At 35.1% G+C, this 18,842-nt stretch overlaps 3 protein-coding genes across 3 annotated transcripts; all 3 read right to left on the reverse strand.

Annotated features, from left to right (window-relative positions):
* Window positions 1–999: 999 nt before the first annotated feature.
* Window positions 1,000–1,941, reverse strand: LOC105995411 (olfactory receptor 8K3-like). The gene has a single exon (XM_013029122.1). It carries the CDS (start codon window positions 1,939–1,941, stop codon window positions 1,000–1,002), a length of 942 nt encoding a protein of 313 aa, XP_012884576.1.
* Window positions 1,942–9,045: 7,104 nt separating this feature from the next.
* LOC105995406 (olfactory receptor 8K3-like) lies at window positions 9,046–9,987 on the reverse strand. The gene has a single exon (XM_013029117.1). It carries the CDS (start codon window positions 9,985–9,987, stop codon window positions 9,046–9,048), a length of 942 nt encoding a protein of 313 aa, XP_012884571.1.
* Window positions 9,988–17,900: 7,913 nt separating this feature from the next.
* On the reverse strand, window positions 17,901–18,842 carry LOC105995394 (olfactory receptor 8K3-like). The gene has a single exon (XM_013029102.1). It carries the CDS (start codon window positions 18,840–18,842, stop codon window positions 17,901–17,903), a length of 942 nt encoding a protein of 313 aa, XP_012884556.1.

The raw sequence follows: 18,842 nt of genomic DNA on the forward strand, positions 1-18,842 counted from the left end.
CTTCTGTCTTTCAACCTGTGCTCCAACCCTTCTTTCCTCTTTCCCTCCCTCCCTGTGACCATTTTCTTCCTTTTCCAGTACTTGGGTTTGAAATAAAGGACCTCAGTAGCAAGGGTTTATGTTACTCATTGTAGATAATTAACTATTTGAACCATGTTTCCAGTCTGGATTTTGGAGTCCGTAATAGGAGCTTGGACCTCATTTTTATTACTTCATAGGTTAATTTTGAACTATAATCCTATAGGTCTCAAAATCGTGAGTACGGTCATGCACCACAAGTGTCTGGCTTGAGAACATATTCTTAATTGATGCATGTATTCATAGATACAAACATAATAAAGCAAACAATGAAGGTACACATGGTTAAGTAGTCAAGTATGTTATATAAAAGAACTTCATAAATGAAAGGAAGGGTACTGATGAGATAAAGAAGGAACCTAAAGTGTTCTAGGTGAATTGGAATCCTGGGCACATTCATATGGGGTTCTTGTAAATCATCAGGAAGTGATCACCTTCCTAGCACCACAATCTAAACAACCCAGAAACAGGTATGAAGACTGAATTTATACAAAAAGAGAAAAAACCATATGCAAAGACAAACATGAATGCTTCAAAATTTATTAGAATAATAGAGGCTGCCACAGAATAATTTTTAGGTCCCATTCATGCATGCTATTCTTTGTGATGCATTTACCACTCTACCTCTTGCAATTCTGAAATCCGTTCTTCATGTCTAAGAATCTTCACATCCATTTTATTTTGAAATAGACTTTATTCAATCACTAAGTTTATAAATTGACTGCCACTTTCATGGAAATATTACCTATTATTCTCTTGTTCACTAAAGTGTCTATAGCCCTGGGAAATTTGATCCTTAACAAGAAGGCCAGGAAAGAAATATTTTTTATGGCTATCTGGGCTTCCTGCACATATCTAGGAGAAAAATCAAAATAGGTTTCTATTCAGAATGTACTGAGCAACTCCCATTGAAAGCCACTTTTAAGAAAAGATACTGCACAACTTTTTCCACATCCTTTGTAATGCACATTTCACATCTTTGTTTCTTAGGCTGTAGATCAAGGGATTCAACATTGGGATAATCAGAGTATAGAATATGGAAGATAATTTGTTAGTGTCAAAGGAATGAGTAGACTTAGGCTGTACATACATAGATATCAGTGTCCCATAGAAGACTATGACCACTGAGAGATGAGACCCACAGGTGGAGAAAGCCTTGTGTCTTCCCTCAGCTGTGTTCATCTTGAGAATGGATATGAAGATGAGCAAGTAGGACACAAGAACAAGCAGAAGAGAAGAAAACAAATCAAAGGCTGCAAAGACCATAATGATCCATTCGATTTCGTGGGTATCTGAGCAGAGCAAAGATAACAAAGGACTGCTGTCACAGAAAAAGTGATGGATGACATTGTAGCCGAAGAAGGATAAACTGAAGATCTTTATGGTGACTAGAAGAGAGAGAAAGGTGTTGTAGAGATAGGGGATGGCCACCAGGACCCAACATACTCTTTGCGACATGACAACGGTATAGAGTAGTGGGTTACAAATGGCCACATAGCGGTCATAAGACATGGCCGACAGGATAAAAAGTTCACTACCAATGAACAGAAAAAAGAAAGCTAGCTGTGCTGCACAAGAATAGTAGGAGATTTTATTTTGATCTACGACAAAATTTACCAACATTTTGGGTCCCACAGCTGTTGAATAACCAAGATCAGTGAAAGCCAGGTGTCTGAGAAAAAAGTACATTGGAGTCTGTAGTCTGGAGTCCACCATGGTGAGGATGATCATGCCCAAGTTGCCCAAAGTTGAGCTTACATAGATGAGGAAGAAGAGTGCGAACAATGGAGCCTGGAGCTCAGGATATTCAGTTATGCCCATCAGGATGAATTCAGTCACTGCTGTGAGATTCTGCTTCTCCATCCAGGTTCATCAGAATATCGACTATAAGGAAAGAGAACAGTAGAGTCTCTAGTTTCCAAATATTGTCACATGGGGAACTTTACACTTATTTCTTAAAACTTTTACTCTGGAGAGTAGGAGGGGTGCACCTTGGAAACAAAATGCTCATCTTGAGAATGGACATAAGGATGAACAATGTAGGTTTTGGCAATGGAGGCAGGAGGTACCTCTTAAATAAGATGCATCTCAACTTTTCAACTTGATCTGTGGTTTACATCTAAAATGATGTTACTTATAAAAGAATAAGATCCAATATGTAGCCATATTTTCTTTCTACTTGAGGGAAATGTCTATAACCACTATCAGAGCCCTGTTAAGCTGACAAAATTCCTGCTCCATACAATATCCAAACCCAAACAATACCACATCAACAATCATGTCCCAAGATTGTGTGAAGCTGTAAAGTAGCTAAATCAATAGATGGGTAAGTAGATAGATAAGCAGAGTGGATGATAGATTGCCAAAGAGATATGTAGATCTCAATGAACAGATAGGAATTTAAACAGCTATTTGATATATATAAAGTTTAAATATTATTTAAAGTTTTGGTGTCTAATAAACTGATAATGTGCAATTATTTTTATGTTCTTTAGATTTTCAGTTTTGAAAACATATATCAAAACTATAACATTAATAATTGCATTCAATAGTATCACAATATATAGTCCAATTATAGAATGCATTTTTGAATTCCAGAAAATCAAACAAATCTCTATATCATAGGATTAGCTGGGCACCAGCGGCTCACACCTGTAATCTAGCTACATAGGAAGCTGAGATCTGAAGATCATAGTTTGAAGCTAGCCTGTGCAGAAAAGTCCTAGTGAAACTCTTATTTCCAATAAACCACTCAAAAACGGGAAGTGGCGCCATGGCTCAAGTGGTAGGGCACTAGCCTTGAGCACAAAGAGGCTCAGAGACAATGCCCAGGACCTGAGTTCAAGCCCTACAACCACGAACAACAAAAAAGCCAAAACAAAACATCACATTATAAATAACTTATAACTATAGGTCATGTAGCTGAAAGTGTTAACACATTTTATAATACTGGACAACTATATGAATACAAATAACATCACAGAGAATACTGTCCTGAAGAATGGTGAAATATGTTTGTATAAAGTTCATAGTACTTATTACTTTGAGTATACAAAGGTTACTATGATCATCACACTTTCTCTATAATTCTACTTGAGACAAAATAAACATGTCCTTGCAGAAGGATGAAAGTTGGTGAAATGATCCAATGTTTCCATGATACCTGGAAACAGTCCTCAAGAAATGTGTGCAGATGACCTTGTTTAGTTTCTGTTGTTGTTTTCTGTGTCTTTGTGTGTCCTTTCTTCTCTTTTGTGGCTATCTGGGAATTCTATCCAGGGTCTCAGGTTTGTTAGGCAAACCCAAGCTTCATTACCTGTCCTTGTTCCTATGAAACTCAGTCCAACCTTGGATTTGTTCTGTGAAACAGGCTCATCCAGCTCTTGACTTCTTCCTCCCTTATTGTCTGTGTCTCTTTTTGTTATGTTTTGTGTTTTCTTTTCATTTTTTTAAATTTTATTTTATTGTGAAGATGTTGTACAGTTACATGAGTAAGGTAATGAGTACGCTGCTTCAGTTTTTTTTTTTGTGTGTGTGAAAATACCGTACAGAGGGGTTCTTGTTGAACATGGTTGCCCCATCAGTGGCTTACCTAAGAGAGCTTTTCTTTAGCTATGTACATGTGCATGCTTTTGCAAGGATCTTCTTCACCCAGATGAAGAACAGATCCATAGAAAAACAGTGCATAAAATTTTTACCAATTTCACCTCACTCCTCTATCTCAACTCCAAAGCTACCATTTGATAAACACTGTACTACTGTTTGTAAAATTAACTTCTTCTATTCATCATAATTTTAATGACATTTTAATATGAGTAACATAACTGAAATGTGTTATCCTGTCCTTGTGGGCATTTTCATTCTGACTGAACTACACATACCTGTGTGTGTGTGATACAGTCAATGAATTTTTGGTGGCAGAAGAAATTGGAACTGGATGGAAATCTGAACAGAAATGGGGAAAAATACCATTGGCATTGGTTTCATGCAATAAACACCCATTAAATTTTCTTTACATAAAGGGATAGCATGTTTTAAAGAATAGCAATATTCATAAGAAAATATGTTGGAAGTAATTTATACAACTGGGGGGTATTGGGAAGGGGCAGGGAAAGTGGGAGAAAAAATGAGGGAAGAGGTAAGAAGTATTAAAAAGAAATGTACTTATTACCTTACTTATGTAAATATAACACCTCTGTACATCACCTTGACAATAAAAAATAACAGAAAATTTGATTTTGATAGTCCATTTTAAAGCTCCAATTTATATATTATTTTATGACATACAACACCATAGAGACAAAACAAAATACAGACAAATGAGATATAAATGTCTTCTTTGATATATATATATATATATATATATATGAATATTCTGTAATATTCCAGAAGAACTTTTTCCAATATGGTAAAGCCCAGAAAGAAGACACAAATGCATAACCCAGAGTGAAACTTGCAATAGCTCAGAGGTTAAGAAGTGCAGCCCACTAGCAGGTACCTGACACTTAACCTAATGTAATTACCACCTATGTGCAAAGTCTTGATTACTAATTGTCCTGACATCTTCAAAAAGAAAAAAAGAGAGAAATATCAGCGATCAGTGTGTAAATAACAAGTGACACATGGGATCAAAGCAAATAAATAAAGCCACTTTAAAATATTGTGTATGAAGCTGATTATATGTAATTGCTTGAATCTACAGAAAGCATTGTTAGTTTGGTTGTGATACCTAATATCCTAATGTGCTTCATTGAATAAAATTTCTTATATTTATGATAGCAGAGCACATCAGAGTATAACATTAGATGACTATCATCATAAATGAAATGAGGAACCCTTCAACTCATTGCCTTTTCTTATTTTGATTGGTTTATATTAATTAAATACTATAAAATCACATGCATATCCTACAGACAAATAAATATTCTCATCACATAATGGAAGATGAAGGGGTTAACTCTCATCAGAGTTATATTTCAATGGAAATAAAACAAATTACATTCTCATATTTTAGCATCTTTACTGAGTATTTTTGTACTTAGAAAATCTGAACTCCAGAAAAAGTTAGTATATCACACTGCTAAAATGAAATATTTTGACATCATGAATTTTTAATCGGGTACCTAAAATTATCTGGTATTCATACAGATCTCAATATGAACAGGAAGCTCTCTTTTGTCACCTGTAAATAAAGCTCAAATCTAACTGATACGTAATATATGAGAGCCAGAACTTAGATCCTCAAACTGTTTAAACAGTAGGAAGACTGTGGACATGGGAGTGAATATCTTCTCTTTTTGTCTTTAAGTAAATATCCATGTACTACCATATATGCTGCCTTCCCCTACTCTTGCTGTGACATCTGTGAGATTCAAAAGTATATACAGTCTACACTGAGTATTTTCTAAGCAGAATCACAGAATGTAGTGCTTTACCTCTGAATTTAGGAGGAAGTATTGTCTATGAGGAAGTAGAAGAAAGGGAGAGGGATCCAAATGCAGGCCAGGGATCAGGGAAGAGCAGACACCTCATAAAGGAATCAAATCTTACAGTGTGAGTCCAGATCACAGCCAAACATGACATTTCTGTACGTACGGTAATGAGAGGCACCACATGAGACCTGTCTTTGTTTCCAGAGTTTAAAATTCTCTCTTGATTCTCCCATGTGCTTGTTAATATTGTGTGTATTTCAAGACAATTTATGGATTTCCTTTTTAAAATGTAGAAAGTCTCCCAGAGGAGATGACAGACTATTTGTTGATTAAGTGAACATTGTCGGCATAGTTACTGAAATACTTGGAGGTTGTGCCCTAATTCTCATGGAGAATTTGTAGGCAACGTTGAATTCATTCATCTACTCTGGAGAGCAGCAAATCCACTTTTGAGTTTTACTTAGAAGTACTGGTATTGAGGACACTGAGAAATAATGTCATTCTCATGTTGGACATTGTAGAAGATATTCTAAACAGCCAAGGTAGATAGACACCAGGTTCTAAGGTGGCTGCAAAGTGACTGTTGGAAAGAATAGCTCAGGACAAAGGACACAGATAAAATATGGAGGACAGTGTGCCTAGTTGTTATCCTGTTATCAACTAATGGGTCCAATTGGTCAATCTGTTGCTCAACCGAAGACTCTTCTAAGCATTTATTATACACATGGACATGGGTAGGAATATTGCAAACCAAATACCAATTCAGCACAGACTGGCCACAATAGTCACCATTAAACTATAAATTATTTCCATGAAATTTCTAGAATCATAATAATGAAATGGAAAACTGGCTGGTGGGAGAGGTCAAGTGGTAGCATGGCTTCTTTTCCAATGGGAGGCTCTGAGCTCAAATACACATAATATTCAAGGAAAGATGCAAGAAACTCGATCATCTGATGACTAAGAGCAGTGACTAGGAATAAGAATGTGAAAACTTTTGATTATAATAACTTTAAATATTTTTGAGTGGACGCCAACAAAATGTAGAACAATTAATAAGTATTTGGAACCCATGAGGGTGACAGACTGGCCCTTTTGGCCTTGAGTCTTAGAACTAGGTTGAGGTGCTGGTTATGAGTGAGGGTAGATGAAAATCTATAGTTTTTATCATATATTGAAAGAGCAAGGTTCAGAAATCCAAACAAGGCAAAACAAACCGGGTAACATCTGAGCATATTAGCTTTTTAATTCTAAGTCTTCTTGTCAGAAGACTGAGGAGGAGCTACCTTTTGAAATGGTAAATATATGAAATTTATTCAGGAAATGTAAAGATAGGTCAGGTAAAACAAGTACTAAAGAAAAGTGGGGCTCTGGGTAGGCCTCATCATTTTACATAGGCAAAACTCGTGTCTAGGAATTAGGTCTTATTAGAATGATTAGACCAGGGTTATTGGCACAGCTGGAGAAACAGAAAAGCAGATCCAAATATCTGTTGCAAAGCAACGTGTCTGTAATTAAGGCAGTTAAGTTGAACTTGATCCATAACATCTGGAAATTCAGACAAGCTATACTAACATTAGTAAAACAATAGGACAGTTTATTAGGAAAAAATGGCAGCGAGAGAGAGTATGCACCCACTTTCTGTCTACTGTGTCTTATATGAAGAGTATATTTCATAACTATGCTATAAATGGTAGTATAAGAGATGAAAAAAACTATCTCTGTGTATCAGACCAGTGAGAATACCCAGAATTCTATGCAAATTATTTGTGATGTCTGAAACGCAGGCAGGTATTAAAATGGATGTATTGTTTGGACCTACAAATGAATCAGGTGATTGAAATATAATCAAGTACCAATAATATTTTGGAAATAGTTTGAGCTATGCTCTGCCTTCTGACTTAATGTAATATTCATTCAAGCCAGTCAGATAAAAATATTATTTTTAAAAAATAATTGTACCTATGGCAGGCATGATATATGGCCTAAATATAAATCAAAGAAGCCAATACACATCTAGCATGAAGACTACATAAATATGTGACTGTGTGTATTATTTTTGTGTATTTCACGTAGAATTAGCCCCAATGTTGTTTTTTAATAAGCTTTTTTTATTGTGAAAATACCATACAGAAGGGTTACAATTACATGAGCAAGGTAATGAGTACATTTTTTATCAAGCATTGTTGCCTCCTCCTTTGTTTTTCCCCTACCATCCCTGCCCCCATCTCCACGACTACACTCCCCCTTCCCCTGCCCCTCGCCAAAGTTGTCAAGTTTGTTTTTCAACATAACATCTTGTACATTTCATTGTAGCATCTAGTACATTTTATTGTTGCAATGGGTTAACCTATATCCCTTCCCCTCCTTAAATTATACCAACATCAATACAGTGAAAACAGGGTTATAACATGGGGGAGGGACATACAAAGCAACTAAAATATCACCTTATAAATACATTAAAAACAATAGCAAGAAAGAGAAAAAACACTTGTGCTTTTTTTGTGATTCATTTCGCTTAACATCATCTTATCTGATCTTTTCTGCTTGTCTCAGACAGATACTAATTATTGCATATAGGGAAAACCATGGGACCTATGTTTCTTTGGGCCTGGCTTACTTCACTTAATATAATGTTTCCAAGTCTTTCCATTTCCTAACAAATGAGCCCCAATGTTGTTTACATATTATAATAAACACTCTGCAAATGGGTTGTACATATTGTTTCTGCATTTAGAGCAACGATAAAGGAGTTTATCCATGTTGTTCTTAAGAAATATTTCAACAAAGAAGATCATTATCCCAATAAGTAAACAGATACATTTTCTTTTGAACTTCTTAATATTGTATGCAATTCTCCATTTTTCAATGTAATTTTAGTCTGAAAAAATGTACTGATAAACAGATTATTTTCTAAAACATATTTTGCGTTGCCTCTTTTAAATATCTGTTCCTCAAACACAAGATAATAGAGTTCAGCATGGAGATCTTGATGCTGCAAGAGACTTATATGATCATCTTCTGAAAAGTAAAACATAGAACCTGATGTTATGATAAAACATGAATTTAATACACTCCACAGACCTGTGTGATGCTTCAACCTAAGAGTGGGGTTGTATACAGACAACAACAAAACCAAAACCCCACCAAACAGAAACACATTCATAGAAACTGGAAGTTATGTTATGATAATAGAAAACTGCATTAGCCATTCAATCTTCAGTAGCTAGAATTATCTCTTACTAGCAGCAAAAAACTCTGCTACCAGTTCTTAGGATATATTACAAGCCCATTAACTATTTTATTACATCTTCATTTATTATGGTTGTAATTCCTCTGTCTTCAAAGAAAACAAACCATTTTACTGTTTTTCCAATAATCTTTAGAGAGCACATAAAAACTTGACTACTGTGAGAAAATCCAGTAGTTAAGTATGAAGAGAGAGAGTCCATTTTAATTTTATGGTCATTCGGGAAGAAAGGAGATTGTGTTCACATCTGAAGCATATTTGCAGGACTTACATTTTATTTAACTTTTATAAGAAGATATCATATATTTTTGCCCATGTTCTCTGAAGGGCAGATTTAACGTCTTTGTTCCTCAGGCTATAGATCAAGGGATTCAACATGGGTATGACCAAGGTGTAAAAGATGGAAGCCACTTTATCAATGTCAGAGGAGTGACTGGACTTGGGCTGCACATACATAAATATCAATGTCCCATAGAAGACTACGACCACGGTCAGGTGAGACCCACAGGTAGAGAAAGCCTTGCGTCTGCCATCAGCAGATTTCATCCTCAGAATAGTTATGAGAAGGAGCAGGTAGGACACAAGGACTATCAGAAGAGAGGAGATCAAATTAATGGCTGAGAAGATCAAAATAATCATTTCAATGTCATGTGTATCTGAGCAGAGCAAAGATAACAAAGGGAGACTCTCACAATAGAAATGACTGATGACATTGTAGCCGCAGAAAGATGAAGTGAAAATCTTTATGGTGACAAGAAGAGACATGAATGTACAGTAAAGATATGGGATGGCCACCAGGACCCAACATAGTCTTTGTGACATTGTGACAGTGTAGAGTAGTGGGTTACAGATGGCCACATAGCGGTCATAGGACATGGCTGACAGAATAAAAAGCTCACTCCCAATAAATGTGATAAAAAATGCTAGCTGAGTAGCACAAAAGTTATAGGAAATTGTGTTTGTGTTGACAACAAAATTCATCAACATCTTGGGTCCCACAGCTGTAGAGTAACCAAGGTCAGTGAGAGCCAGGTGTCTGAGAAAAAAGTACATTGGGGTCTGCAGCCTGGAGTCCACCATAGTAAGGATGATCATGCCCAGGTTGCCCATCACAGAGACCACATAGATGATGAGGAACAGAGTGAATAATGGCACCTGCAGCTCAGGGCGATCCGTGACGCCCATCAGGATGAATTCTCTCACTATAGTGAGGTTGTGAGTTTCCATCCTGCTTGATACCAATACCTTCTCTGGAGAGAGAAATCAAAATAGTCAGCAGATTTCAAATACCATCTTCACTTGAAAACCACTTGAATATGACATACAAGTATTTCTGTAGATGATATTTGTAAATAAAACCATCTTTACAATAACTACATATATATATCATCTAATTATTAGGTTTCTCTGTCATTTATCTATTGATTTAAACATTTACCTGTTTAGAGAGAAAGAAAGTGGGAGAAAGTTAACTGATTCTCCTCTAGAGTTGTTTCAATGCCAAAGGTATAGTTTTCAATGCCCAGAGATATTATTTATTTTCTGTTTCTTACTATAACCAATACCTCTCTCATGTACTATTTATTATGAAATTACATTTTCCTAAATTTTAGGCAGATAATTAAATATTGAACCATATAGATATGTATCAAAATAGCGACAAATGTTACATGTTATAAGAATCATAGAAATTTGAGTTCGATATCTATGGATTATTAATGTACTATTTTAGTTTTATTGTATGTCACTTATATAATTTTAATCACACATCTGCACGCTAATTTCATTTAATAGTAAATTGTAATGCTTTACCCAATCACAAGTGTCAAATGATAAATTTAATAAATCAATATAACCCTCTAACCCAAATAAGAGACATTAAAACTCTGGATCATTAAAACAATACATACATGGTCGTGCAAACAATCTTAGGACAGAATGAAAAAATATTACTTTTGGCAAATAGGTTTACCTTATTCACAAACATAAATCCAGCCAGAGCTTGCAATTTTAAGGGAAGGAATAAAGAGTACCAACATTCAGTGGGCCTACCAAACAGATTTCAAACAATATGTACATGTGAACTTTTGGTTTCTAAGAATGGTGATAATTATCTACCTGAAGAGGTTCTCATTGTGTATATGAACATCCTACTGGACAAAGACATGTTCTTAGTCCTTTGTCAGTACTCAACGAATAGAAGTGGAATAGATAAAGAAGTATATACTAAATATCACTTGCCCTTATATCTACTCCACCACTCTGAGAATAAAACTCTACATTATGCAAGTGTTTAAAATTATTTTCCTTCTATTATAAGTATTTTAATACTTATATTTCGATAAGCTAACTCTTTATAAGAATGCTTATTTTAACCTTAGGATATTTCCTTTACAATTGAGACCTGCTTCTTTGCAATCAAGGAAGTGCTCACATCTTCAAATTGAGTGTACGACCAAAAGCAAAGTAACATACACAAAGAAAATACATCTGAATATCTCTGACAACCAAGGGAAGCAAAATGTATATTACTTGAAGGTCGACAGCATCTAATTATTAGCTTTATTAAAAAATTCTGAAAAATTAGTGGTGGATTGCTTGCATAACATCCATGACGTCCTTGGTCCAATTCCTCAGTACCACATAAACAAAAATAATAATAAAAAGATTTAAAATATATTCTAAAAAATCCTGAGCAAAAGTGTTTGCTGAATACAAACATAAATAGCAATCATCTAGTTTGTAGTAAGAATAGAGATACTAGTTTCCAACAAAATGCAAATAAATAAGAATTTTTATAAGACTTTGTGTGAAAATGTTTATAAAAGTTTTGTACATAATTCATTCAAATATTGCTGAAAATATGGCTATCTGATATTTTCTTCTACTCTAGGTATTCTACTTTTTTTTGTTTTTGTCGGTCGTGGGGCCTGAACTCTGGGCCTGGGCAATGTTCCTCAGCTCTTCAGCTCAAGGCTAGCGCTCTACCACTTGAGCCACATGGCCACTTCTGACTTTTTCTTCTTATGTGGTGCAGAAGAATCGAACCCAGGGCTTCATGCATGTAAGGCAAGCACTTTAGCACTGAGCTACCTTCCCTGCCTGGTAGGCTACTTTTAATGCTAAATATTAGAACATGTCAGATTATAATATTAAAGACATATGTTCAATAAGTACAATAGAAAATCAAATACATCTTATTACCTTTGTTTTCTCTTTTTTTGGTTCAGTTTGAAGTCATAAAAATTATAAGACTAAAAGCACAGGGAGAGTATCATTTTTTAACAAGAAACACAAGTGTTTTCTCTCAAAAAGTTATGAATTCAATAGAATTAACTAAAGATAATTTACTATCTTTACTGAAGACCTGAATTGTATTTTTGAAAAGCACACTTAGAAAATGAATCAGATTCTATTTTTTATAACGTATTTCCTGATGTATGTACATCGCATACATCAATGTGAAAAATTCAGGAATTTTATCAAGAATTTAGGACTGAATTTTACCTCTGCATTTATTCACTTACTCATTGTACCTTAATTTTTAGAAGATCACAAAATGAACCTAGAATTAAAAGCCACTGAAGATTGTATGCACACTAGAATGAGAGGTTGAATAACTCTTAGTTCAGAAGTCTTTCTTAAAAACATCAGGGTTCTTTACTTGTGCTTCACCTCCTCTCAATTTTGGCTTCCAGTGTGTACATCTCAGTATACATTTAGAAATAAACATGGTTTTGAATGCTGAATTAGAAAAAAAAACATATCGAGTTTTAAGTGTGCTTGTGAGCATTTACCTTCCAACCCTAGATAGAAATGTTAAGAACTTCACTTAAGCAAGAATGCAAGGTCTTCTAGCTCTCCAGGCATCATGGACTTAATAGCAAGCAAGGAAACTGAGTCAGTAATGATCAGAAGAAGACAGACAGAAGGCGTGAGCAGTGGGCATAATGAGAATCCATCTTTCTTTGTCACCTGTAATGAAACCATGCTCTCCATTTCCCTATGTGTTTCTAAGGTGGGGTTTCAGAGATTAATTTATTATTTTTTCTTTTTCCTTTTTTTTTCAGAACTTTTGAAATTCTCCCTGTGGAGCTGCTAAGCAATTTGTTGACTATCCCCAAAGCATTTGAGAGCCTAATGAAATGTTTGGAGATTTCCCACTAATTACAGTGAGAACAACTTGCATTAAACTCTGACTTTATTGTGAGTTTACTGATTGTGACTATGGTATACTTTTTTTTGAAATTATTCACCTTGTAGAGGGCATGCAAACTTATCTCAGTGAGTTACTACTAAATGAGCTCACATATAATTTTATTATAATGGCCTAATAAGATCCTAGTAACTTTTTTTGCTGTTGTTCAGTCTTGGGCTTCAACTCAGAGCCTTGGTGCTGTCATTGAGATCTTTTACTCTAGTTTAGTGCTCTACCATTTTTTTTTTTGCTTTATCATTTTTAGCTACAGATCCACTCCCAATTTTTCTGGAGGTTAATTGGAGATAAAGGTCTAATGGGATTTCCTGCCTAGATCACTGGCTTTGAATCATGACCCTCAGATCTCAGCCTCCTGAGTAGCTAGGATTACAAGCACTGCATTAAATAGTAACAATTTTACAGTGTACTTAAGTATGCTTTCCATTCTAATAATACACAAACATATGCAATTATATAAACCCATAAGCATACAAAGAGAAGTTTCAGTTTTGTTGTCTGCATTTACCCAGATAATGAATGCCAATATCCATTACTTAGTTGCTATTTAAAGAAAGAATTTAATAATATTTTTCTAGGAGAATAAAAAAACTGTCAAATTATTGTGTAGGAATATATTCTGATATGAAACACTCTATTTGTGAAATGTTTTCATTTCTGTTTGTTGAAGCATTATTTAAGTTTATTATTCCTAATTTTAGAAAAAAGTATCTTATGATTATATTTGGTTTACTCAGGGTATTTTTCTGTTATAATCAGTAAAAGGAAATCTTAGAGACAGCAAGTTTTGTGAGTTCAAAAATAAAAATAGGCGAAATGAACCCCAAGATGAGGACTCAAATGTTTTTTCTTTCTTGCTATCATTTTCTAACATATATATAAGATATTTCTTTGTTGCGTTGTATGTCCCTCCCCCATTGTATAACCCCTGTTTTCACTGTATTTGATATTAGTGTAATTTGTGGAGGGGAAGGGAAAAATAAATTGTTTAAATAGGGATACAGGTAGACCCATTGGAACAATGAGATGTACAAGATGTTGTGTTGAAAAATGAACTTTATAACTTTGGCGCGGTGGGGGGGAGATGGTAAGGGATAGGAAGGGAAAACAAAGGAGGAGGCAACAATGCTTGATAAGAAATGTAATCATTACCTCGCTCATGTTAATGTAACCCCTCTGTACAGCATTTTCACAATAAAAAATAAATAAAAATAAAAATATAAAGTAATAAGAAAAATCAAAGAATGAAGAAACCATAACAATTGAAATTATATTTAAAGGAGACAGGTCTTCCAGTGAAATTGAAGTGTATTAGAAGGATGATTAGACATGTAGAGAACAGAGATTCTTTTCTGTATGTTGAGTTTTATGTGTGGGTTATTTAGAAAGATGCACTCTGTAAGAATTTTACAGTATAGTGTTTAGAGTTTAAAAAAAAGGAACACAACATCACCAACAAAATCCAGAAGTCCAAAATTGTAGTAGGTCCAGTATTTTCTCTACACTGGATGGAAAGCTCAGGTCTAGAAGAGATAATTTTGCCAAGGTTTTACACATTACTTTGAGCTTAACTTTTCTTTAGTTTTTCTTGAATTTAAAGCCTGATTGTAATGATAATGTCTGGTGTGTGAGACTAAAGAATGAATTTTTCTGTGGTCAAGGGATGGTATACTCAAACAGGGTGAAATTCCCCCTTCACAAATTAGCCTAGTATTAACACTTGTGATCTGAGGGTACTTATTTGTACTTTCTGTCCAACAGACTGTGGTTACATTGCTACATACACCTACAAATTGAGCAAATTGCTTTCATCTAGATTTAGTTATCAATGCTCCAAGTGAAATATTTCTGTATACGGAAGAAGTAATATTTTCCTTTGGGTTACATAGTGTAAAATGTTTATGTTACTTTTTGAATAGTATCAATTTTCCCCCAGCCTATCTGGATTACAGTCCTTCTATTTATAGATTTGAATTGTATATGTAACTGAGATGAGAGTTATACAGTGTACCGAATTTTCTTACTAATTGAAATAATGTTGTGTAAACTAGATTTTGCTCTAAACTAGATCTTTACTGCACTCGCCTTCAAATTACTATTGAAAAATGAATATATCAAAGAATATATCAAGAAGAAAAAATTTTGAAACATTTTGACAGTGAGAAAAATAAGCTAGTACTATGGAGATACAGTCAAGATGATCGCAGGAGCATCAGAAAAGTCAGAGAGACTCACACAAACCATCCATCATTCTTAAGAAAGTAGAAGAAAAAGAAGAAAAAAATAGAATAAGGAAAAGAATAATAAATAGTACATCAGAAATAGATGTAACATAATCATAGATGTCTATAAAATTTCCAAAGATAAAAAGTTCAATTTTGAAAGATAAAATTGACAAATTGTTAGCAAGAAAAATCAAGAAAAGATGGGAATAAAAACAATTGAAAAAAGGAGGCATGATGATTGAATTGATAATAAACTAATAAGTGGCATGCATGCCCAGTTGTATCAAAAACCCTGAAGAAAAGCAGGGAGATATTGCTACTGAAAAGGCAGAAATGCAGCAGTCATTAGAGATGATCATAGACAAGTTTACGCTAGGCAAATGCTTTAACTTTGAGCAATTGAAAAAACAGCTGGCTGTCCATTCTTACGAAAATAGATGCATAATCTAAACAGAACACTAGCAAAACAACAAGTTTGAATCAACAATTAAAAAACCTCCAATTCACCAACAACCAAGACAAAATGATTTTCTGAGTTAAAGTATGCCTATTAAGCAAGAACTAGTTATGAATTCCTTGTTAATTCCTACCAAGAAAATAAGAGAGGAGCTGGTGGCTCATGCTTACAATCCTAGCTACTCAGGAGGCTGAGATCTGAGGATTACTGTTCAAAGCCAGTCTGGGCAGGAACATTCATGAGACTCTTACCTCCAATTAATCACCAGAAAACCTGCAGTAGGCACTTTGAATCAAGTGGTAGAATGCTTGCCTTGAGCTGAAAGGGCTCAGGGACAGCGCACAGGCCTGGAGTTCAAGCCCCACTACCGGCAAAAATGATTGATTGAATGAATGAATAAATAAAAATAAAAATAAAAGAGGAGAAAGAAATTGCAGACACCCTAGCCACCATTATGTGACACATATACTATGCAAAGACACAATATGGAAGGAAAACTACTGACCAATATTCTTGTCTATCATAGGTACAAAAATGCTTAAACATTCTAGCAAACACAATTCAATGGTGTATAAAAAGGTTATGTCCTATAATAAAATAATGTTCAACCTAGAGATATCAAGATGCAATATGGGAATGAGGTACAACTTTTCAACAGACTCAAGAGGCAGAAACAATTCTCAACTGAATCATCCCATCAATCTAATAAAAAGTTAATAGCTAATGTGTAAGAGAAAGTAGAAAAGTTGAAATCTTCTCCCCAATCTCAGTGGCCGAGATTAAATTTTGACATTCCATTAAAAACCCTCTGAGTACTAGTGAAGAGAGCTTCTAATAAAAGTCAGAATTATTCTGGTAGGAAGATATATTTTTTAAATTCCCATTTAAGGGAAAATATTTTGATTGATTTCTGTTTTATAAGGAGATTTTCCTGATGCAGTTTAAAAATAAGGCTTTCTAGAGAGAGAAAATGAATCTTGTCATGAAATAGATTAGATAGATAGATATATAGATAGATAGATAGAGATAGATAGATTGATAGATGAAAATAAAACACTAAAGGAAAGTATAGAAAATCACTAAGAATGTTTAAAAGTTTCATTTTGATACTAGATAACAAACCATGTACAATTTACAAGAACATAGAACTATCATTTTAATTAGTACATTAAATTGTATGCACACAATACAGCATAGACAAAGTTAGATGCTGTTCTGCAGTTAAGTTTTGGGTGATCCAAATATATCCACAAAATTGATTCCCTAGACTCAAGATGATGGCTCTTGCCTACAATTCTAGCTACACAGGAGGCTGAGATCTGCATATCTTGGTTTGAAACCAATTCAAGCAAGAAATTTCATGAGAATTTTATGTCCAGTTAACTAACAAAATAACAACAACAACAACAACAATAATAACAACAACTGCTGGAAATAGAGTTGGGACTCAATGCGATAGAGTACTAGATTTGAGCAAAAAATTTCAAGGACAGCATCCAGCCCTGAGTTCTAGCTCCATGAGTGGTGTGTGTACATACACACCTATACAAACTGATTTCCATATATAAAAGTAAAAATGGTGAGAGTGAGAAAGTGAGAAAGAGAGAGAGAGAGAGAGAGAGAGAGAGGGAGGGAGGGAGAGGGAGAGGGAGATAGATAGATAGAGAAAGGCTAGCCTAAAATCTCCATGGAGGAATAGGAACATTTGAGCATAGTTTGTTAAGTGAGGTAATGCATTAGATAACTCATTTCTTCACATTATTGTGCTGCAATGTACAATGAGCCTGTGGATCCTAAACCAGGTTTTATTTAACACACTCCATAAAACTGTATGAAGTCTAAAATAGTCTCTGTTTACTAAATAAAGAAACACATTTACAAAAACACAAGGTTGTAGAATGCCAGGAAGAACATTTCAGTCCTCTTTCACACATAGGATTATTTCTTAGGCTTTTAAAGTGGGCAACTCTCCAACCTGTTCTTATGGTCTATAGACACTCCATACTACTTATTGCAAATATTTAAGTTATTAAGTGCATATACAACTTAATACTTCTCTTCAAGGAATTCAGGCCTTAATCATTCTTAGATTAAAGTATGCATAATAGTTGAAGCTTTGATTAGTACTAAGAGTATTCTAGTTAATCCATGTTGTTCCTATTTTGGCCTGCTTCCATACAGCAGGGACACAAGGCAGAGTATATTCCATACAGAAATGAAGGGCTCATAGTGCATGTAACATTCAAGAAAAGACATTGCCTATTTTTTTCCATGTCCTTTGTAGAGCACATTTTACGTCTTTGTTCCTCAGGCTGTAGATCAAAGGATTCAACATTGGAATAATCAAGGTATAAAATATAGAGGACAATTTATCAGTATCAATGGAATGACTGGATTTCGGCTGCACATACATAAATATCAATGTTCCATAAAACACTGTAACGACTGTCAGGTGGGACCCACAGGTGGAGAAGGCCTTGCGCCTGCCTTCTGCAGAGTTCATCCTGAGAATGGCTACCAGGATCAGCAAGTAAGACATAAGGACAAACAGAAGTGAAGAAATCAAATCAACAGCTGCAAACATCATAATGATCAATTCAACTTCGTGCGTGTCAGAGCAGATCAAAGATAATAAAGGGATGCAGTCACAGAAGAAGTGATTGATGACATTGTAGCCACAGAAGGATAATGTGAAAATCTTTATGGTGACTAGAAGAGACATAAAGGTACAGTAGAGATAGGGGATGGCCACCAGGACCCAACACACCCTCTGTGACATGACCACGGTGTACAGCAGTGGGTTACAGATGGCCACGTAGCGGTCATAGGACATGGCCGACAGGATAAAAAGTTCACTACCAATTAGCAGAAGAAAGAAACCTAGCTGGGTGGCACAGAATTGATAGGAGATTGTGTTTTGATCTACAACAAAATTGACCAACATTTTAGGTCCCACGGCTGTGGAATATCCAAGATCGGTGAGAGCCAGGTGTCTGAGGAGAAAGTACATCGGGGTCTGTAGTTTGGAGTCCACCATGGTGAGGACGATCATGCCCAGGTTGCCCACCACAGAGACCACATAGATGAGGAGAAACAGTGCGAACAGCGGAGTCTGCAGCTCAGGACGATCGGTGATGCCCATCAGGATGAATTCTCTCACCATAGTGAGATTGTGTGTTTCCAT

This window comes from Dipodomys ordii, unplaced genomic scaffold (assembly GCF_000151885.1).
Source record: "Dipodomys ordii isolate 6190 unplaced genomic scaffold, Dord_2.0 Scaffold117, whole genome shotgun sequence".
Classification (NCBI taxonomy): domain Eukaryota; kingdom Metazoa; phylum Chordata; class Mammalia; order Rodentia; family Heteromyidae; genus Dipodomys; species Dipodomys ordii.